Source organism: Gobio gobio, assembly GCF_949357685.1.
Source record: "Gobio gobio genome assembly, chromosome: 23".
Lineage (NCBI taxonomy): Eukaryota > Metazoa > Chordata > Actinopteri > Cypriniformes > Gobionidae > Gobio > Gobio gobio.
Genome location: NC_137119.1, coordinates 36,237,863 through 36,261,729, shown reverse-complemented (window position 1 = coordinate 36,261,729; position 23,867 = coordinate 36,237,863). Strand labels below are relative to the sequence as shown.

Sequence of the window (23,867 nt, the reverse complement as noted above, 5' to 3'; positions counted from 1 at the left end):
ACGAGACGTGACAATCTTGTCTGTGCAAATCACCTGCATAATGTGCAATTTGTCTTTTAGGATTTGCATTGGCAAGTCAATTTTTCTAAACAGACGTTGCGACCATGCGATTTTCCTAGCCAGCTGCAACAGGAAATGTAAAACACAATTAACATTTTAGTCCCAGTCACACTGCTGTCTTGTGTTGGATATTCTGCATATATGTAAAATAAGTTGTGGGCATGTTTGCATTGTTTTTATTATTAAGAGCATTCAATTATTTAAATATGAATGAGAGCTGAACAGTTTGTTAACCGCTCAACAGGGAACTTACAGGGGTCAGATGTAAACCATTTGGATTGTCTTTATCTCTTTGGTAGCATGTGCGCACAAACTCAAGGTCATGTTCGTACTGTTGCAGAACTACCATATACTTCGGTTTGAGGTCCATTTGTCTGCCCACACCATTCTCAAATTTGGACAACAGGTCAAGATTCTGCTCAGTCTGTGGGTGCAGTAAATACATTTCCTTTCAGTGCAGGAGGAATATATTTACGCAATCTATAATGCGCTGTAATGAATGGATCAGTCATTCAAATGTTCAATTAATAATATATCTAAAATGGCCTTACATTGAGTGGTTGTTGAAGCAAAGTGTCAATCAGTGCATCTAGAGACTGATACAGGCCCTGGATTTGATTTCGGAACTCACTGTAGTCATTGTCAAACTAAAAGACATAATGTCATGTCATGAGAGATAGTTGTCTAAATAAAAACATAAGACTAAATCAAAGAAATAAAGTAAGGAGAGATCTTACCTCTAATTTGCGATGGTCAAGCACATTGTAGGTCTTGGATTTGATGCTGGTCACAATAGCTTGGTAGCGCATGTATATTTTCTCAACACCTTCAACTTTCAAAAACTGCAGGGCTGAAAGATCTTCAAGAGTTATGGCCATGTCTGTTAACTTCTCCAGACGTTTGCAGAATGTGTCAAACTTTCCGAAGATATAGTTTTCACTGTTGGTATGACACAGCAGAGCTAAGTTAAGAAAATAAATATACCAAATATACAAGTTGACTTTAAAGCTATGGTTTACGGACCTCAATTCAAATTTCTGTTCAAGAGGGTTCTGCTGTAATTTCTCTTTCATTTGGTTTCGGAAGCATTGCTGGTACTCCTGGTTCAACTGTATACATTCTTCCATCCTCTTGAGCAGTTCCTTTCTAAATGGGAATACAGACCAATGTATTTCATCTATATTCAAACTTAGAGACACAGTTCTAAAGGCAAAAAAGTCCAACCTGTCCAAGTCCCAGACTTTCATCACCCCTTGACAGAGATAAGCCTTGCTGGTGGTCACCATTTGATTAGTGATCTTCACAAAGAGTGATGTCATGCGTTCTGAGGTGTTGTAATATTGAGACACTCTCTGAAGCATTTGTATGTTGTTAATCAGTTTAGGAATATGTTTCAGCATTGTAGTCTGAAACAAAGAGTAAAAATATATACAGTATAACTGAAATATTCTATTGCAGCTGCAACTAAAAATGTGACCCTTAAAGTGTCCCATAAATGACACTCTTGGTTATATTAAATTTTTTCAGAAAAATTTACAATATACAATTTTGGAGCTTACTGGAGTGCTTTCTTCCAAAAGTTCAAAGACATTGTCCAGAGTAGATAGATATTTCACATTGTTTTTAGCCTCATTGGACACAACCGTAATATTTATATCCTATGGGTAGAAAACAGCGTAATACAAACAACATGTAAATCAGTTATTAAATGTACAATGTACAACAGTTCTTAACAGTTCTAAGATTCTTATTCCAGAATGAAAATAAATATTATAAAAATGGTACAGTATTTATTTAGATTCGTTGTACTGAATTTGATATTCATTTAAAAATAAAACAAATTATGACCAAACAGGATCATTTTCATTAGAGTAGTACAGTAATGAGAGTGAGATTTGTTTATAGTGCAGTGAGAATTTGGAGGAAAATCTTAAAAGGATGTGTAATGCAACAAATATTAATGTTAATGTTTAACTAAAAATAGACAGCGTTTTCTTTATGTAAAGTACTTCCCTTTTCCTTTTGATTTTATCTAATTTATTCATGTAATGTGTAATAAAATGTATGAAAAAGCAAAGCAGAATATAACATCTACTGAACTGACCAGTTCCTTCCATTTACTTGTTGTCTTGGACTTGGCCAGATGCAATATAAAAAAGACCTTCTTCACATAAGGGTCCTTGATTTCATCAATGAGGCTGAAAAAACATGAATACACAGTAAATCTAATAAATATACATATAGATGTATAAGCACTAACTTATATACCAATCTTGTATGTTATTAATGAGGAAAAAGACACTTTTGAATGGAATGGTACCTGCTGAAGGTGCTCACTCTGCGCTTCCAGTGTGCCAGCTCTGCTAAGGGTCCAACATTATCGGATTCCTTCCTAATGCGTTCACCCTCTGTAAGCACTTGTTCTATCTGCTTGGCCCAGTGTAACAGCACTGTTTCTAGAACTTCTACCAGCTCAGAGTTTTTAACTTAGAGCCAAAGATAAAAAAAAAGAGAGATTAATACAACAGCTAAGGTTTGGGACTAGCTCGTAATTTTCAGTTTGACCCAATATTTGTGTATGCTATGTATTTTTTTATGTTCTTAAAAGGGAAGCATGTTATTTTATGTGCACAAAAAAATTTGGCCTTGGGAGAATTGCTATGCAATTGATAACAGCTTGTAACGACTGAGACAAATCAGACAATTTTTTATTCATTATATTTAATGAATGATCCAGTAAACTTACTCTCCAAACAAAGTTTGGTAAAACCATCCCCAGAAGAGCAGGGAAGATCTCTGTTACCATGGCTACCATCAGATAAGACTTTGTTTATGGCTTGAAATAATTAAGGGACCCAATGCCCTTAAAAAGGACTTTCCTGCATTAATTTAAAACTTTAAAACTTTTGTTCTATAAATGAACATGCACCCCAGGACAATTTAACTTTTACAATTTAAACTTTTTTGTAAAGGGTCTCTTGTATGTTATTTCGTTTATGCATGTCTTATGAGCAACTTACTAGTTCATGTTACCTCATATATGTCTTGTCTCCTATCAAATTTATGCTTTTTTCACAACTTACACTTTCATGTACAGGTATGTCCCTTTTTCAGAGGATGCAATGTGTGTTTGTTGTATTAAATGGAGTATAAATGGGCAGAGACCCATTGAATCAAGCTTGAAACAAAGAAGCCATAAAATCTCCCACAGAAGAATTTCCCACTGGGAAATCCCAACAATCCCATATGTTTTGTGTATGTATGTTTTATGTTAGCTGAGTCTTGTCCGTGATTTTGTTATTAAAGTTTGTGCACAATATATTATGCGCTTATGTAAATACAAAGGAAGAATTATTTTTCTGTGGAAATGAAAAATATCCTTTTCTTAGAATTAATAATTAATACTGAGCATTCACAGGATGAACTGATTGATTGATTGTAATGTTAATGTTGCTACATCAAGTTAATCTCAATAACTGATTCAAATATTCATAATTAATCATAATGAGTTATGAATAATTATTCATATTTCCCCTCTTGCATTTAGGGAACACATGTTAAGCCCTCTGCCTTACTTTGAATTAGTGTTAATTTCGTCAGCTATTTTTTCATTTTGTCTCAATCTTATGCCACCTTCACGTGCTATCAGAAATGTGATAATTCCCGCTTCTGAAGTCGTGATTACGAGCTCATCTCATTCAAATTTTGAAATGGGAGGGCGTTTGAGTGCAATTTTTACCTAGGAAACTTGTATTTATGATAATTCCGAGAGAACGTGAAGGCAGCATTAGTCCTGTGTCAAATGTGCTTTTTAGTTTTTATCATATTTAGTCAATCTTGTCCTTTTTTTGTTTAGACTAAATGTCTGAGCATTTTAGTCTAGTTTTCATCATGCTGCATTAAAAATCCCAATTATTTTGCCTTAAATTATAATCACAACGATTGTTGTCATTTGAGAAATGTATTTATTGTTGCACTTTCACCTATAAGCATGAATCAAGAGAATGTCGACCCATACGCGTTTGTTTTGCCTCATTTAGTTAAATGATTTATTATAGGCTTTTTATCACATAGGCCTAATGGAAAATAAGAAACTTCCCTAAAAATTTAAAACAGTGAAATTCCACATTACATTAATGTTTTTCCAAATCCCTTATTTAAGTGATTAAACTACAGAGAGCGATCATAGAACACTCTTTATAATGTTCGTGTGACAGAGGGCTCTGTCACGATCATGGCAGCACTACATTTTACACACACATTTGATCCATCATCCACCTGGTTTATTGTTTCCTACCCTTGGGTGCACACGAGGGTCAGGTTAACGCTTCAGTAGCATACATAACACACACATATTCACACCATTATCGCATCTTTTGCTCGTGAGTCGTGACAGAACACAGACTGACTGAATGACACTTTAATTTAAGCATAAAATCTCAAATGGAGATTGCTGAAATGCACCTTACTTGTTTATTGGTGTTTTCAGATCATGTGCTCGAGAGAGAGAGCACATGGTTGCCAGATTGCAAAGTTTAAGTAAAACACCAGATAGAATATGCGTTCTTTTAACAGAAAAGCTCTGATTGGGGATTCGATTTAACACAAATTTAATTATGATTTATTTCTCTTTTCCACATATTTGACCCCTTACCTGCATTACTATAGTCTTCAGCCGTCTTTATGTGACTCAGATCAGGGGCTGATGGGATGTTATGAAGCTTAAACCTTACATTCATGTCCCTTATCACTGAAGAGATGTTAGAGATGGACTTATCCACAGATTTCAGGAAGTCTTGCACATCTGGGGAGTTTTGGCCATCCTGTATAGCTCCCCAATCCTAGAGGAAAAGTTTGATTAATATGCCATGTGTTGGTTCTGATAGTTCAGTAGTCCCAGTCTGTAGTATTCCGTATTCTAATGACTTCACTTATGTTCATAAATGCTATTTTTTGTCAATTAATTGTCACAAATTTTATGTTGAAATGGTACATTGGTATTTATAAGGGGGGGGGGGGGGTTAATTTGTATAGGCGAGGCAAGTCTTCAATATTTTTCAGTTTTCAAGGAAGAGAAGACTGATTATATATGGTAAAAGTTCTCCAGTACACAGATGTAATGTGATTTTATAGACCCTTTAAAACTCTCCTTGTTTCAGTAAATAACCAAAAATGACTTATTAATATAAAAAAATATTTATTCAAAAGATAACTTTTTATATTAGCCTATGGTCCAATGGGGAAAAAAACTATGATTTAGATATATATACACTCAACTAAAGGATTATTAGGAACACCATACTAATACTGTGTTTGACCCCCTTTCGCCTTCAGAACTGCCTTAATTCTACGTGGCATTGATTCAACAGGTGCTGAAAGCCTTCTTTAGAATTGTTGGCCCATATTGATAGGAGAGCATCTTGCAGTTGATGGAGATTTGTGGGATGCACATCCAGGGCACGAAGCTCCTGTTCCACCACATCCCAAAGATGCTCTATTGGGTTGAGATCTGGTGACTGTGGGGGGCATTTTAGTACAGTCAGAGGTGTCAAAAGTATTCACATTCATTACTCAAGTAGAAGTATAGATACTAGGGTTCTGTAGAAGTTGAAGTATCAACTCAAGCTTATTACTCAAGTAAAAGTGTAAAAGTACTGGTTTCAAAACTACTTAAAGTATAAAAGTAAAAGTAATGTAAGGGGAAAAAATGCCATTAAAGGGTAGTTCACCCAAAAATGAAAATTCTGTCATCATTTACTCACCCTCAAGTACTTCCAACCGGTATGAGTTTGGAAGATATTTTGAAGAATGTTTGTAACCAAGCAGATAGAGCAACCATTGACTGCCATAGTAGGGGCAAAATGCTATGGCAATCAACGGTTGCATATAATCTGCTTGGTTACAAACATTCTTCAAAATATCTTCAGAACAAAGAAACTCATACAGGTTTGGAACAACTTGAGGGTGAGTAAATGATGACAGAATTTTCATTTTTGGGTGAAGTATCCCTTTAAGGACAAAAGATTAGGCCGCGCCACAGTGCATACCCCACCTCCTCAAAAACATTTTTCTAAAGGCCATAATGACTATAATGTTATATTAAAAAGTTAATGTTGAAATTTTTTAGATGCATAGGCTACCCGTTTCAGCCGCATATATTCCCATTGAAAATCAACGCATTTTAGGACAATGCAAATACATTAAAGAACCATATGTGTACTACTGAGCAAAAAGTAAAAATTCAGAGGCATGTTATCAATAACCATTATTTGAATGTGTGATCAGTGTGGCCAGATTGGGTCAACGATTTCCAGCCAAAAAACTCACCAAATGAACATTTATATTCAAAAAATGGTTATTGATAAAATGGCTCTGAATTTTGACTTTTTGCACCTTTACAATACTTATCGGCAACTAGCCACTCCAAGAAAAATCCCAAAACTTTAACTGCCAAAATAATGTGATATTATTTTATTGCCATACCAATCAATGTTGATAAGTAAGTTACCATTTTATCTCCTTAAAACATAACATTGAAAAAATCAATTTCCCAGTAAAACTGATCAAATATGTCCAGGTAGAAACTGTCAAAACGGCAATCCCTCAGAAAAACACAATGTCAACAATAAGAAGCCAATTTACGTGTAAAAAGTGCCCAATATAGAGATTGGAAAAAGCAATGTAATTAACAGGCATTTCACACGTTAATGGATACACCACTGCCAAAATGCATTATTCATTGATACTGTACAATAATTCGCCAACAAAAAATAACAATGCGTTTACCATTGTGTTGCACTTTGCTTTGACAAAACTACAGTATGTCTTTCGTGAAGTACATGGCACATGCACAGTCAAAATGGATTAATCTTTCAGCAGCTGCAGGTTGCTGCAGATGTCCGAAGTGTGTATATGACGATGGACAGGAGTCACGGTTATATTTATAAAGAGTCTTCGAGTCACAGGTGTAATTCACGTTTGAGAGTTGAGTCAATCTCCCACTCTTTACTGTAGATACAACTTACTGTATATTTATGCCACTGGCATAGTGATCACTGGAATATACAGCTACTAGTTATCGCGCTAAAAACCCGGCTAAAGTCATGAATGAGCACGTCTGTCTGCTGATCGCTGATTGGCTGAAAGTGCGTGCTCGTCGGCGAGAACCCGCCCTATCTGGCAACATGGTGTGTGATTTGTGCAGGTACAGGCATGATTGATCGCCTACAACCCAATAGGGTGTCGGAATGGTTTGTGTTTATCCTTCTCATCCAACCACAATCAAATTCACTCTATCCGGATGGCACGATTTATCTGGATAGTTTTTTTTTTGACAAGCCGGAATGAAAACATGCCGACATGGAATAGGAGTAACGAGGCTATTATTAAAATGTAAAGAGTAGAAAGTACAGATAATTGCTTGAAAATGTAAGGAGTAGAAGTAAAAAGTAGGCTAAAAAATAATTACTCCAGTAAAGTATAGATACCCAAAATTTCTACTTAAGTAAGGTAATGAAATATTTGTACTTCGTTACTTGACACCTCTGAGTACAGTGAACTCATTGTCATGTTCAAGAAACCAATTTGAAATGATTCGAGCTGTGTGACATGGTGCATTATCCTGCTGGAAGTAGCCATCAGAGGATGGGTACATGGTGGTCATAAAGGGATGGACATGGTCAGAAACATTGCTCAGGTAGGCCGTGGCATTTAAACGATGCCCAATTGGCACTAAGGGGCCTAAAGTGTGCCAATAAAACATCCCCCACACCATTAAACCACCACCACCAGCCTGCACAGTGGTAACAAGGCATGATGGATCCATGTTCTCATTCTGTTTATGACTCTACCATCTGAATGTCTCAACAGAAATCGAGACTCATCAGACCAGGCAACATTTTTTCCAGTCTTCAATTGTCCAATTTTGGTGAGCTTGTGCAAATTGTAGCCTCTTTTTCCTATTTGTAGTGGAGATGAGTGGTACCCGGTGGGGTCTTCTGCTGTTGTAGCCCATCCGCCTCAAGGTTGTGCGTGTTGTGGCTTCACAAATGCTTTGCTGCATACCTCGGTTGTAACGAATGGTTATTTCAGTCAAAGTTGCTCTTCTATCAGCTTGAATCAGTCGGCCCATTCTCCTCTGACCTCTAGCATCAACAAGGCATTTTCGCCCACAGGACTGCCGCATACTGGATGTTTTTCCCTTTTCACACCATTCTTTGTAAACCCTAGAAATGGTTGTGCGTGAAAATCCCAGTAACTGAGCAGATTGTGAAATACTCAGGCCGGCCCGTCTGGCACCAACAACCATGCCACGCTCAAAATTGCTTAAATCACCTTTCTTTCCCATTCTGACATTCAGTTTGGAGTTCAGGAGATTGTATTGACCAGGACCACAACCCTAAATGCATTGAAGCAACTGCCATGTGATTGGTTGATTAGATAATTGCATTAATGAGAAATTGAACAGGTGTTCCTAATAATCCTTTAGGTGAGTGTATATGTCAATTTCCCAGCATCATTCATCAAATTCATGGAATCATATATCATACCTCTTGTGACTTAAGGGCTTGGTTCATGGTTTGAAAAAGTAACTCCAAACTGTGCAGGACACTTGTCTCTGAGCAGTTAAGCGTTAAAAAATTCACCTCCTGCAGAGAATGACACAAGACAATCGGATGACTGATAGATGATACCAATAAGGGCCAGTTCCACTCGAAAAAACGAACAAGCAAACTCCCCAGACTGACCTGCGTTATGTTTGTAGTTGATATGGCCTTGTCTGGGTTTCTCGTGAAAAACAAACACTGCCCAGTAAGAGCCTGCAATCAGTGAAGAGTAAGCCAGTTCATTGTTTTTTCTCCTTAGCAACATGCATATATAGTTACTTAGTCACTCGCAATTTAGGACAAGCTGTCCATCCAAAGCTACTTAAACTGCATTAATTGCAGGGAAAGTCCCACTGGAACAACTTGTCTTTCTGACTGATCTTGTTGTGCCTGTATACTGTATATCATACATAATAAAAATATAAATATAAATAAATCGTACTAATCCCAAACATTTAAATGGTATATACTCTACGGTTTGGTTTGGTTTGGTTTGGGGTCAATAAGTTTAATGTTTTTAAAAGTTTTATCAAAACTACAGTAAAAACTGTAATATTGTGAGACATTATTACAATTTAAAATATCTGTTTTCTATTTTAATGCATTTTAAAATTTTATGTATTTCTGTGATTGCATATATATACACCATTCAGACAATGTAAAAGTCTTTACATTACACTTTTGATCAATTTAATGTGTCTTTGCTGAATAAAAGTATACATTTCTTTTAGGGTTTTGTTAAAAGAGTAACAGTAACGGCAATGCTTACCTTAGCCCTTTTTTTCCAAAGCTAATAATGAATAACTTTACATTGCAGTTCAAGTGATTTGAAGCAACAGTAATTAATTGCCCTACAATATTTACAAGTGTTGTTGTACCTCACAAGTGCCTGTTGTGATTAACAGTTTCTTCTGTCCAGTGGCTAAATTTGAGGTATCACTCAAATAAGGGGCCTATAGAGAAATACAGGCAGGTATTGGCTTGTTAGTATCATGGTGGGCAGATGCTTGAATTATATTTCAAAGTCACTATTACAGTTTTCTCAGTCGCTTTGGTACATTTCTCGAATCATCCTCGACATTTACAAAACAGTAAGTGCATTTCTCAAAACAATTTGTACAAATAGCAAAACACCATGGATTACCTGCAAAAGCCAGTCTCTTGCTCAAAATCCTTAGTTCATCTCTCAAAAGTAAATATCTGTGTCAATGAACATGTCAGTGCCATCAGAATGACAAGTCCTTGTGTCATTGTGTACGGATAAGACGGTCAAATTGCTTAGTCATGTTGTCAATATAACTGTACACTGGAGGGATGTTCTGATGGAAACTATGGCTATGTTTTGATGACAATTATTGTAAATTGTAGGTTACACCTTAGTGTATGTGGGAGTTTGATTGTAAGAGACTGGACAAGATTCACATTTACGCTTTTACTGTTTGTATTGTAATTTGTTGACAGACCATGTCATTGCGATACAGAAAGGAAAAGACAGCACTGCTCAGCACAAAGAAAAAAAAACTGAAAAACAAAAGTAGAAATGTGAACGTCTAACGGAAATGTATAGAAATATGCTTGACATATTATGACAACTTGTTCAACCATTTTGCATGTAAAGACTTATGCTATGAACTACTGCCTAAATGTTGTGGGGGGTGAGACTATTCAACAGAGACCCAATATAATACATTTTGATCAACATGACATAAGCAACTGATAATGTAGGAAACAGCAGAGAAATGTACATAATCATTTGCATGGATGTACACTAGGGCTGGGCGATATATCGCATGACATTGTTAGGCGCATCTCGTCAGTAAAGCCGGTTCCTTGATAAGTAGTAAATCGCCATCACCTGCTTTCAGATGGAGCGGCATTTACTACACAGAGCCGTAGTTCACTGACAAGCTGAGCCATATCTCATTAATTATCGCAGGCGATACGTCCGTGATAATTAATGCAATATGGCTCACCTTGTCAGTGAACTACGGCTCTGTGTAGTAAATGCCGCTTCATCTGAAAGCAGCTGATGGCGATTTACTACTAATCAAGGAACCAGCTACGATATATATAACGATATATCGCCCAGCCCTAATGTACACAAGCATTTGCAACTTGTTCAAAGAAATGAGAAACTGCTTTTTTGATGTGCACAAGTGACACAATGATGTGAGAATTGAACAGGTAGTTTTGAGAATTTCAATTCTGATCTGAGAAATGTACCAAAGCGACTGTACCAACTGTAAGTTGTGTGTTTTACCGATACTGTGACTTGATAGTAGAACATAAGACTGTTTGAACCATTGGCTGAGAAGAATTTCTCAATCATGTAGAACTGTTGAATACACATACACAAATTTATACATGGCAACCACATGTTCTGGGATTTTGAGCATGTCAATGGTATCATATTTTACACACCTTATCATCGGAGATGATAGCCTCCTCGACTTCCATGTCCCCCAGGCTGATCAACTCTGCAATGATTGAGATGAGGTACCTGTGTCGGCCATCAAGAGCTGCTCTGCGCTCATCTTTGAGAATTTTGACCTGTTTAGCATTCTCTTTCTGGGCTTCATTCATCAGTATCCCAGAGCGCTTCCCCGACACCTGAGAAAGAAGGACAAGTCAAATCAGCTTACGAGCAACCTACAGATATTTGTTACATCAGGGTGACTCAAATAATCAAATAAAAGTATGACAAAATTACAAATTTTAGAAAACCCGACGGCAATTATAAACTTCATTATAAACTGAAACAAAACTATAAATAAGCATAGCTAGATGGATAGACAGACAGACAGACAGAAGTATAGATAGACAGACAGATAGATAGACAGACAGAAGTATAGATAGACAGACAGATAGATAGACAGACAGAAGTATAGATAGATAGAAGTACAGATAGACAGACAGAAGTATAGATAGACAGAAGTATAGACAGACAGAAGTATAGATAGATAGAAGTACAGATAGACAGACAGAAGTATAGATAGACAGACAGACAGACAGATAAGCAGACAGAAGTATAGATAGACAGAAGTATAGACAGACAGAAGTATAGATAGATAGAAGTACAGATAGACAGATAGAAGTATATAGACAGACAGACAGAAGTATAGATAGACAGAAGTATAGACAGACAGAAGTATAGATAGATAGAAGTACAGATAGACAGACAGAAGTATAGATAGACAGACAGACAGATAGGCAGACAGAAGTATAGATAGACAGAAGTATAGACAGACAGAAGTATAGATAGATAGAAGTACAGATAGACAGATAGAAGTATATAGACAGACAGATAGACAGACAGACAGATAGAAGTATAGATATACAGACAGATAGACAGACAGACAGACAGACAGAAGTATAGATAGACAGAAAGATAGAGAAACAGATAGAGAGATAGGAGTATACAGACCTGCAAACTCCTCAGAGTAAAGAAGGTGACAGTGTTGCGGGGGGGTTGGGCATGCCCCCGGAATAATTTTTTTTTGTGATTTTAATATGCAAATGACACATTTCTGAGCGTGACTTAAAGAGAATGACACATTTAATATTTAAAAAAATATTTTATTTACAACACGGAGACGCCTGGAACTCATGGAAGTGTTGTGACACAAATAAAAAATAAAAGACTGACACTAAGGGTGTAACGGTACACAAAACTGACGGTCCGGTTCGTACCTCGGTTTTGAAATCACGGTTCGGTACAGCAGTTTTACAAAATTGCTTTTTATTTATTTTTATATTTAACAGTGTGTGGCGAGGGGGGCGTGGTTTAGCGAAGTCTGTGACGGGAGAGAGAGTCGGAGGACGAGGGGCACGTAAAGTGGATCAAGCACAAATTATGAACACCTGTCTCTTGTTGCAGTAATTGGCGTGGAGAGAGTATATATACCGGGAGGAAACGAGGACAGAGGGAGAGAGAGCTGGAGACGGAGTGACACACTGGGACTCGGCTGGCCACAAAGCAGAGAGGAACTGCTGGAAAGAAAACCGACGATTGATACTGAGAATTTATGAGCGACTTTTGGTTGTGTGACGCGCACAGTGTTGTAACCTGAGTAAATTGAGTTATTAAAAACCAGTTACAAGTCCCAGTAAGCCGACCCCTTTGTCTTATTCCTTACCGTCACACAAACTTTGTTACACAGTGGTTTACTGAAGAAGAAAAAAAGTGTCTGTCCTTGAATTAATAAAATTTTATCTAAAAGTTTATTGAAGATATTTCTGTAAATTATATAGGGAGCCCTTACTTGCACATTAATATTAAAGGTTAACAACAGAGCCCAAACTATTAGCCTAAATTCAGTTGCTATTTATTTTTAGGTATAATAATCAACACTCAAATAACACATTGTATGCAAACATGTAAACTTCACATAAGGCAGTTTTTGCATTAACTTCTAAATCTAATTATAAAATAGTTTTTTCTCCAATTCGTTGTTGAAATATAATCATTTATACACAGTGTCTGTCATTTTCATGACAGGTTTATTTAACATGCATGAAATAATCAAGACATCCCTAACAGGTTAAGTAGAATATAATGAATTTATAGGCTAATATAATGAATATTGGCTAATATAGTGCATATATTTAGTGAAAGAGTTGATATCTCTAGTGAATAAAATTCTGTGGACACTGAACGACTGCCTGAGGTAAATGTGATGCTAATGTTACATGACATTGTTTAGTTTACAAGCAGTTATATTGACGTCTTTCCGCCAGCCGACTGGTAAAGATTGCACTCGGAAACGGTTCGGTAACGTTACATCCGCACGCACGCACACACACACACACACACACACACACGGTTTACAGGCACTTGGTGTGCTATAATTATAGCTGTGATATAATAATATTAGTAGTATTTTTAATACAATAATATTTGTATATATAATTGTAGGTATCTGAGCACAGGCGATTCTTTCACCTCCATTGCCAGCAGTTTTAGGTTGGGCATCAGCACTGTAGATGGGAAAAATGGATGCGAAAAATGCAGAAAATCGAACCTGTTCCGAATTTTTTTTTGACAGACGAAAGTTTCGGAGGCAGTGTGCAAGCGTGATTGACATAACGTGAGGTCGAATTTATTTGTTGACGTGAGAAAATTTCGCATGCGAATTTCGGACTCAGTGTGCAAAGGCCTTTAAAGTTAGGATAACCTCTAACCTATCTTAAATACCAATTCTACTGTGAATGTGTCACAAATTGAAGTTTTAAGACTTCTTCAGGTGAGAATGTACTTATTTAAAGATTAAATCTGTGGTTTATTTATAAAGAGAGCTCCTATTTTACAATTTTATCTGCCGTTTCAGAGTTGTGAGATCCAGACGATCAGCGGGTGTTCAGCGCTTGTTAACCCCGGCGAGAGAAGCCTTACCTCGGCTAGTCCTTCTACCGTCTGCCGCGGGCTCGGATGTCTCTGAGATATGATTCGTCTTGTGTCGATCTAACGGCCAATCTTTGGTACCCGAGCAGCGTTCTTCATAAACGGCTAGGCTCTTAAAAAATACAGATTTTACCGACACGGCACATTAAAAACACGACATTGAGTGATTTAACTCCCGTCAAGCCAGTCACGACGAAAATAGTCTGCACACTTATGATGATATCTACGGTAATCTGCAGGAAGCGCAAAAAGACAGGCTTTGAGGTGTTTTTCATTCAGCGAGTCTTCAGTAATACCTTTCAATAAAACAACTCCATATAACACCTTTTATTTTCTTCTTAAGTAAAAAATTAAGATGTTCTTATAAAAAAAAAATTCAGAACTTCTTAAGAATTTTTCAAGAATTGCACTTAGGAACATTCTTATGAACTTCTTAGAATTTATCTTAAGAATTTTCTTAACTTCTTTCTTAAGAAGATTTACGTGAATCTGGCCCCTGGTTAGGAACTATACTCTCATTCCTGCCTAATAATCAATAAACTTTTCTGGCGTACCATGAGTGCAGCGGCACAATGATATTACGCAGCACCTGAAAATAGGCTAACTTCCGTCAACATAACCAATGTGACATCCTCCTTACACAGGGAGTGTGCTGGGGACTATTTTCAGGTGCTGTGTAATATCATTGCGCCGCTGCACTCATGGTACGGCACAAAGTTCCTTGATTATTATGCAGGAATGAGAGTATAGTTCCTAGCCATATTGGCCTAGAAAATTTCAACTTTTCATTTTCCATCTGTCTTAGTACACGATGTAACTACAGAAGAGTCAAGTTTTAAATAGGAAAAATATCAAATCAATGATCTATGCTAAGCTATGCTAAAAGTGCTACCGCCAGACCTGGAGATCGGCTGAATGGATTCAAAAAAAGTGAATTATGCGCGAGTGGTGTTTTTTGTTCATTCATGCATTTGAAGCGAATTATCGTCTGATGCCCAAGTTGAAAAATTTGAACTTTGGCGTCAATTTGTGCTGCGTTAACCAATCAGGAGCCTGCTTGCTGCTGTCACGTGGTAAAGTGACGTGATGAGAAACCCTGCATAATTTAAAAATACTACTGTTATTGTGTCACAAAAGGTAGTTTTAATACTTTTTCAGGTGACAAGGTAGTTGTTTAAAGCTCAAATCTTTATTTATAAAGCGCCTATTTTAAAAAAAATAATCTGCCGTTTTTGGAGTTGTGAGATCCAGGCGATCACCGGGCGCTCAGTGCTCATTAACCCCAGCGAGAGCAGCCTTTCCTCGGCTAGTCCTTCTGACGTTTGCCGCTGGCTCTGATGTCCTGTAGTGGTTCGTCTTGTGTGGATCTAACGGGCGATCTTTGGTGCCATGAATCTATCATTTGTTGTCTGCCAAATCGTTTTGACTGAGGGCAAAGAGAAGTTTCATAACTTTTAAGGATATTTAAATATACATGCAGTGAAGATAATGTAGGAGTTGCCTGGACCACATTTGTGTGGCTATTAATGTTTAATATATATTTTTATATAGAGTGGTGTTTTATGACATATTTCTCCTGGAGCATCTTGAACGCGCGTCTATTTCGCTTCAAACGCTCGATTTAAACGTGCGTCCAATTCGCTGTGGACGCGTGAATGGATTCAAAATGTTCAAGCGTCCAACTAGACGCGGTAGACGCGATTTTGACGCTGTATTCGCGTTTGATGTCAACGCAGCATTAGGCCTCGATCACACAGAACACGTTTTTGCAGAGAGAGGCGCCTTTTTTTAATAGATTTCTGTTGGCAGAGAGCCCTATGCACGCTGCTCATGCGCCCCTGGCGCCTCGCATTTTAAGCGCATGCTGCGCCTCGCGTTTTAGAAGGGGCGCTCTGAGCGCCTGAAGTTGAAAAAAATCAACTCTGAGCGGAAAAGCGCTGACGTCATCATGTTTTTTTTTTGTTGTCCAATCAAATGAATGGAGAGGCGGGCCTTCCGTTGTGGTGACCGTTACCTTGATGAGACTGACAGGACAGCTGATTCGGGGGTTTCTTAGCAAAATTTTTAAAAAACGCAGCGCACTGCTATTTTCTAAATGAAAAAACGTCAACCAAAAAAGGCAGTGCAGTGCGTCTCGCGTTTTCGAACCTGAAAAACACGTTCTGTGTGATCAGGGCCTTAGAGTTCCTACTGCTGATGCGAATACAACCCGGAAAAGGTCCCTAGAGGAAAATGTAGTTCTCGGGGGACCTGTTGGCTAGTTCCTATAACTGACCTCCTATAACTACCCGGAGCGAAAGCCCTGTTAACAGTTAAATTTAACTGAATAAATAAAATATTCATTAATATAGCCAGACTATAAAATAACCCATCAAAAAATAAAATAAAAAAATAAAATAAAGAGAATTACTTACAGCAGTGTTGACCGTGGGTGACATAGGACTTGATGTTGCTTGATTTACGTTTTTATCCTTTTGCCCTCCAATCCTTCTGTGTTTTCCGCCACCTATATTTAATAATATGGTAACATTTTACAATAAGTTGCCATTAGTTGAAGGGTTAGTTCACCCAAAAATGAAAATTCTGTCATTAATTCCTCACCCTCATGTTGTTCCAAACCCGTAAGACCTTCGTTCATCTTATGAACACAAATGATCTGATGAAATCCAAGAGCTCTCTGACCGCTCCATAGACAGCTATTTAATTAACACTTTCAAGGTCCAGAAAGGTAGTAAAAATATTGTTAAAATAGTCCATGTGACTCCAGTGGATCAACCTTAATTTTATGAAGCGACGAGAATACTTTTTGTGTGCAAAAAACAAAGAAAAATAACGACTTTATTCAACAAATTCTTTGCGTTTCTTCTTTTAACTTTGAGGGTGAGTAATTAATGACAGAATTTTCATTTTTGGGTGAACTAACCCTTTAACGTTAGTTAATGTGTTACTAACATTAACTTGCAGTGCATTTGTTAACATTAGTTAATAAAAATACAGCTGTTCATTGTACTTGTTAGCTTATGTCCATTAAATAATATTAATATAAGATTCAACTTTTGATTTTAATAATGTATTAGTATGTTGAAAATACATATTAATATAAATATTTTATTGTTAGTTAATTTGAACTAATGGAGTTAACTGATGTTAACAAATGAAACCTTATTGTAAAATGTTACCAACAATATAAACAATACTAAGAATCCTATTAAATCAATACATATAAAGACATCTATTCATCTCACACACAAACACTATCATACCTCTTTTTATGGTGGTTAGAGGTGGTTTTACTTCCAGATGTGTGGACGGGAGTGGGTTTGCTCTATCATCATTCTCTTTTTTCTGAGTTGACATAGTGCTTTCCTCCCCAAATCTGGAGCTCAGTTTTTCTTCCAGGGATACGCCAGGCACTTCTGACCCAGAATCAACTGTTTCCTCCTCTGTGCCTTTCAGATCCGTAGGGACAGAGACTTCGTTTTCTGACATTTTTTGTTCGTCTACTCCTTCCTCCTAGGTGTTAAAAGTCAGGAAATTCAAATGAATCATCATTCATCATTCAACTTTTACACTGCACGTATTCAGTAGGCTATATAAATAAGAATATAATAATTTACGTCATATAACGTTACATTGCAAACCTATTTACTGGTTACAGTTGGTCTTCGTTTAGATTTAAAATCGTTTGTCAGTTGGAGTTAGACTTAAAGGACATAACGAACAGTCAGTGTTAACCAATGGCACTTTTTGGGAATCATGTCTTACACGAAAACGGCATTGTTTCCAATTAATTTAGGAAAATTGTAGGATACTTAACGTTAGTCAGGTCAAGCAAGCTGAAAAGCTAACGTTACGCCAAGTTTGGTGGTTTGAAAGCTCTTGGTTGCAAATTCATGTAACTTATATGGGAATTTATGGGATTTCTGGTCGTCAGCTTTGACAGGCCAAAATAATAACGGGAAATTACATATTTTATCAATAAATTCTTTATTAAAACAATAAATAGTATTTCCTTGTCGCATTATAGCTCCATATAGTAGCAAGACGGTTTGGCTGCGTCAAACGATTAAACTAGCGAAAGTTTAAAAAGTTATTTTTGTACCATTAGTCGGATAAATTAACTTTAAAGTTATCATTAAACACATATTTAGATTAAATAACCATATTATGTTCCCTTTGTTGTTAATTTGGAGCACTCACCATGCCTGAGGGTCGTCAAATCTTTGAGAAGAACAAACTACCTGAGGCAAAGTTTATCGTTACTATAGTAACTTAACTGACAAGAGCAGGAAACGGAAAGAAACATGAGCCTGTTTGAAGGAATTATTGTTATTATATTATAAATTATTATTATAGGAATATATTATGCGTACATTTTTTCCTCAATAAAAAAATATAATGAATAAACTGACATTTAGTGAATGCAAATCATGTTCCATAAGACATTAATCTCTTAAATTGATCGGGTTTTGAATATGTTTTAAACGCACTTATCTATATAAATTACATGTATGTAAATCAGTGTTTGAACGTTACCATTTTTGCCGCATTTTATATATTTTATATTCACTTAAATGTACGGACACACATATAGCTATATATATATACCCTCGGACACTAAATTTCTAACCGGAATGCATCTCGCGCTGATCACAGCTGGTGATCGGTTCTGCGCAGATTTTGCTCATCTCATGAAAAACAACATACTTTGGTGTAGGTGAACATACTTTGTGTGTGTACAGTGTTGTGTGCGAAGAAACAAAGAGAAAAAAAAAACAGTACCAGGTAATAACGTTTCGAAGCTGCCTCCATTTATCATCAAAACCAAAATAAATGACAGAATATTTTACAGTAATAACCGGACCCCAGACATGGCACAGACCTATACAATTAATCAGTACATCAAAGGAGGAATGACATTGTTCAGCTATGAATGAACTATGAATGTGACGCTGAGCACTTGCAGTCATCGATTTCTGAATGAGATGAAGAAAGTCCACCTATGTGATTCTAATCTTTAGCATGTTATATTAATAATAGGAGTACAGCAGCAGGCAGCATCAAGGCATCAGCAGTGCAGGTGCAGATAGACCAGCCATGACCTGCAAACAGAGGCAGAACCAAACAACATACAAAACAATAATTGTACATAATTATGACACATAGCATGTAATTGAAAGAAATAATAGTATTCATGATAATAATAACAATAATACTACTACTAATAATAATAATGGAGAACTATTTTTTGGTAGTCATGCTCTTTATAGGTTTGTGGGTGGCTCTTAAAAGAGCCGTTGTGGGGAAGTCATGAGAAGGACTTCAAATGTTACTAAGCTGGCTGCCATGGAACTGCTCCCTCCGCCGAGAAGTGTGCCATGAACACATCCCTCACCAGTGCCTCTCTGGAGGAGTTGTTTGCTGCAAGCCGACCCAGACCTGGCAGTGGCTCCTCTCCAGCATGTCCCGCGCCCCTCACAGCAGGTGCCTCTCTCCCCTCCGAAGACCTCATAAAATTGTGGAGAACACACGTCGCCTTCACACATTTCTCCGCAACTTCAGGGTGGAGGGTGCAACAAAGTGCACAGTCCTTTACTGGATAAAAAAGTGGGAAAAAAAGAAAAAAAAAAAAAAAGCAAACAGTACTGAACCATGAAAATGTGCTAGATGAAATACATATATAAATATGAATATGCTAAATTAAAATGAGAAGACAGAACAAATTCTACAGAAAATAATTTAAACATTAAAATATTACAGGTTAGTATATGATTAAAGGCAATACTGGTATATTTTCATAGACCTGGGACCCATTCATTACCTTTTTTTCTAAATTAACTAGTACTACTTCTACATCCTGTCAATCTAAACACTGAGATGTTATCATGTGGGTGGCTCGAATCTGTTGAGACATATATGATTTTGTGTGCATGTATGTCTAAACGCCTGTCTGCATATACCAAATATTTTTAAATGTTTACATGCACTCTGTAATTGTTTTTCTTTCCACCATTTTTGAAGATAAGCGGTTGTTCCAATTGAAAACCAATGAATCTGTCAACCTCTAAAGATAATTTAACTTCTTTTAAACAGAACCGGTTCTTGGTTCCCAACCTTAAAATTATATAATCACACCTGAACCATGTCCAGCTCTTTCTGCTTCGAGTCCAGTTGATCCTGAGCTTTTGATAGTTCGTCCTGTGCCACACCCAAACGAGCCTCTTGAAGCTTTAAGTTAGCCTGCGATACACACATATACAGGAAATGAATTCAGTTCAGAAGCACAGGCCAGTATTTTAGAATTCTGTTCTAAAAGCTAGAAAGCTATGTAAGATATTTTGCTTAAAATCTTCTTTTCTGTTCCATTTAAGAAAAAAAAAAAAGATTTAGAATGAGATAAAAGTGAGTAGCTCAACTGTTTCCAACACTAATAAAAATTAGAAATGTTCCTTCAGCACCAAATCAGTATATTAGAATGATTTCTGAAGGATCATGTGACACTGAAGACTGGAGTAATGATGCTGAAAATTCAGCTTTGATCAGAGGAATAAATTACATTTCAAAGTCTATTATTGAGTTAAATTGAGTTATTAAAAAACAAACAATTCTTTTAAATTGTAATAATATTTCACAATATTACTGTGTTTTACTGAATTTTGTATAAAATGCATACTTGGTTAGCATAAGAGACTTATTTAAAACATTTAATTTTAACATAAAAAACTTAATGACCCCAAACTTTTGAACAGTAGTGCAAATTTCATTTTAAGGTTAAATATATACCCAGTGATGACTGAGACTATGGAATATGTTGTCACCTTTAGGGGCAGAACTTCCTTATTGATGCCAAAGAACTCCACCATTGCTTGAGTCCAGGAACAGAGGCCTTCAAAATTTGCGTATCAAAATAATGCAGTAGGTTTTAGAGAGTTAAGATCAAAATCAAGTGATGTGTGTAGACACAGGTGTGTACATCAGTTACTTTACAATAACATGGCTCATCCAATAAGATTTCAGAGCCAGACCTATCACTTAGACCTAAAGACCTAAAAAGATTTGTGAGAATTATAATGTATTGTCTGACCTTGTTAAAGTTCAGCAGTGACCCCATCCACCCGTCGCTGGAACAGTATCAGTACACAGTCCATGATCCGCATGATCAGATGTGGAGGCTTTCCCAGTTTACGCACTGCCGCAATGTCGGCAGGCTTTATGGTCTAGAAACCACAAATGGAATAAAGCTTTAAGTTGACTAAATTTATGTAAGGTCTTTAAGTCAACATAGTGTGCTTAGGACATCTACCTCTAGCGCAGACTCAGCTGCCGCTAATGCAGGTTTGGCCGCCTCAAGTTTGGACTCGGCCACCTTTTTTTCATTCTCGATCTCATCCACAATTGCCTGGGCCTTATCTTTCACCTTCTGTACCTGAGCCTTCACCTTTTCCGCAGCTTGTGTCTTGACGGTGACCTCCTGCAGAACCTCACCTGCTTTCTGTTTAGCCACCACCAATACCTTTTCCTTCTCTTTCAGCTCCACACGAAGCTCATTAACAGACTGCTCGGCCTCCATGAGGCGCTCGAGACCTGCAGATGAAGTTTAGAGTATAAACAGATGCTTTGCTGCTACATCGTAGATGTAAAAATATATTTAAAAAAATCAAACATCAAAATGAGTGATCAAAAACATATCAAGAAATGCATTTAAAATAAACTTTATTAATATAAGTAAAAACTAAAAATTGGATAGAAGGGACAGGGAACCATCGGGAGGAGAGATTGGGGAACATGATGGGCAAATGACCTCAAGTCGGGATGCCATTGGAGCAGCTGTGTCATATCTTGGCGCACTATCCACTTTAGGCAACACATTAACATTAGCATTTTTGTTCCACTAACCTCAAAAAAGACCAGATCCATAGCTGCTCCTCTAACAGTTTCATTATACTGTTGTTGAAACACAGACAGGCGCTCTGATAGGGCCTTGAAGGAAGATCTTTGGTATCTCATCCTCTGCATCTTCAGGTTCATCTCCTGTCATCTCTGGAGCGTCCCGCAGGAAGTCCACAAAGTACCCTTCCCATGGACCCTGCTCCAAAAGACCAGGACCATGATCCTGTACTGTGATCTACAGAGCACAGAAGAGTAGAGAAATCAGATGATATACATGTAAAGAAATACATCATCATTACTCCAGTCGTCATTGTCACATGATCCTTCAAAAAAATCATTCTAATATGCTGATTTGCTGCTCAAGAAATATTTGTATTATTATTATCAATGTTGAAAACAGTTGTGCTGCTTAATATTTTTGTGGAAACTATGATACATTTTTTTACATTTCTATAAAAAAAATCTTATTGACCTCAAACTTTTTAACATGAAAGTATATCATATATAGTGCATAGCTACCATAATATCATAATTTTCCCATAAATAATTTACAGGATAAGATTATAATGTTTTATTGTCTATATAGACCCAAAAGATAAATGTCGTTCATGTTGATCAACTGCTACAGAAACAAGTTTACAGCTTACATTGAAGCATACTGACCACAAGAGGACACCATTCTCTAATGATTTAGAACTCCTTGTGCTGTGACAAAAAGCATGCGTGTTTAAAAACACTTAGAAAACTTCATGATTTCCTGAATTGAAACCAAATAAAATTTGAGGAGCCTACAATAAAGAGTTCCACCCCTACATTTCATGTATATTAAGTAATATCTCTTTTGATAAAATTTCCAAAAGATTACCTTAACTTTGACCGCTTGCCACACTCTCCTGGTGGTAGGAACCAAGGCAGCAGCCAGTGAGCACACCTCTTCCGGGAAGCCTCTTTCTGAGCAAAAATACCCACTGGCCAGTGTGTGGAAGATTTTATCTATAGAGGAGTTGGATGGGAGAGTGCAGTTAAACACACAGAACTGGCGTTTGAGTCGCTGGGGGATATCATTGCGGCCACCTCCAGGGTGTATCATGGCGGCCACCAGCTGCAAGTCGACTACGCTGGTGAATTCTCCAGGCCGTTCCAGGCTATAGAAGCCTCCTTGCACCATCAGCTGACGAACAATCTCATTAGTGATCTGAGTGGTGAACAAAAACACTAGAGGCTCAGTCAAGGAGAATAAGAAATAGGATGCTATTATTGTTTACCTAAAAAATTTTTTTGGCTTTTTGTTCGATTTATTCATTACACTATGATAATATGGTAGTAGCTCAATTTAATGCACATTTAGCTGGAATTGCAGTTGAACTTTAGACTGTTTGTTATTTGACAATGCCCCCCCCCCCCCCCCCCAAAAAAAAGAGTCCAAAATTTTAGTACGTCTGTTGAGTTTATCTATATAAAATACACTGTGCTCAAAGAAATTGACAAAAGGAGCGTGTGACTGTGAAAATGTGACTCCTCACCTGATCGCCCCACTCATTGATAACTGGCATGTTGATGTAGTCAATGAAGACGGTCATCTTCTTCCCTCCAGGAGGTCCGTAGGTGGTGCCTATAACGCTTTCGATGGTCTGCTGAAACATGTGAAACGGATTGTCTCTTCTTTTATACACATATCCTTTTCAATGATTCTTTTATTATATCCATAACCTGAATAATCAAGGATAATCAAAATAAATATCTCTTTCTCTGCTTTCATATGTAATCTAGAGATGAATGTAATTCTGTGTGATTTCATACCTTTTATATATTTAGTTTGAGGATGATTTTGTAGTATTAAATCTAGTCTCCCCAGATGCTCTGGGTTGACCTCCAGCCATGCATGGCTCACTCTCGCGAAGGATAGTTAT

The 23,867-nt window shown here is 37.1% G+C and overlaps 1 protein-coding gene across 1 annotated transcript in view; it reads right to left on the bottom strand.

Moving 5' to 3' along the window:
- The window catches only part of dnah5l (dynein, axonemal, heavy chain 5 like), a gene marked incomplete at its 5' end in the record, with an annotated part of 68,487 nt that extends 44,887 nt beyond the window's left edge, over nucleotides 1-23,600 (bottom strand). Inside the window, 22 exons of the mRNA XM_079806836.1 lie at nucleotides 34-123; nucleotides 314-484; nucleotides 612-707; nucleotides 798-999; nucleotides 1,084-1,206; nucleotides 1,285-1,466; nucleotides 1,620-1,718; nucleotides 2,165-2,258; nucleotides 2,381-2,546; nucleotides 4,715-4,901; nucleotides 8,610-8,708; nucleotides 8,808-8,879; nucleotides 10,927-11,001; nucleotides 11,088-11,276; nucleotides 16,482-16,573; nucleotides 17,331-17,580; nucleotides 20,203-20,307; nucleotides 21,207-21,284; nucleotides 21,371-21,651; nucleotides 22,027-22,192; nucleotides 22,823-23,152; nucleotides 23,481-23,600. Of these exons, the coding sequence (XP_079662962.1) occupies nucleotides 34-123; nucleotides 314-484; nucleotides 612-707; nucleotides 798-999; nucleotides 1,084-1,206; nucleotides 1,285-1,466; nucleotides 1,620-1,718; nucleotides 2,165-2,258; nucleotides 2,381-2,546; nucleotides 4,715-4,901; nucleotides 8,610-8,708; nucleotides 8,808-8,879; nucleotides 10,927-11,001; nucleotides 11,088-11,276; nucleotides 16,482-16,573; nucleotides 17,331-17,580; nucleotides 20,203-20,307; nucleotides 21,207-21,284; nucleotides 21,371-21,651; nucleotides 22,027-22,192; nucleotides 22,823-23,152; nucleotides 23,481-23,600 (3,267 nt within the window). The remainder of the gene's footprint in view (nucleotides 1-33; nucleotides 124-313; nucleotides 485-611; nucleotides 708-797; nucleotides 1,000-1,083; nucleotides 1,207-1,284; nucleotides 1,467-1,619; nucleotides 1,719-2,164; nucleotides 2,259-2,380; nucleotides 2,547-4,714; nucleotides 4,902-8,609; nucleotides 8,709-8,807; nucleotides 8,880-10,926; nucleotides 11,002-11,087; nucleotides 11,277-16,481; nucleotides 16,574-17,330; nucleotides 17,581-20,202; nucleotides 20,308-21,206; nucleotides 21,285-21,370; nucleotides 21,652-22,026; nucleotides 22,193-22,822; nucleotides 23,153-23,480) is intronic.
- Between the last annotated feature and the right edge of the window lie 267 nt (nucleotides 23,601-23,867).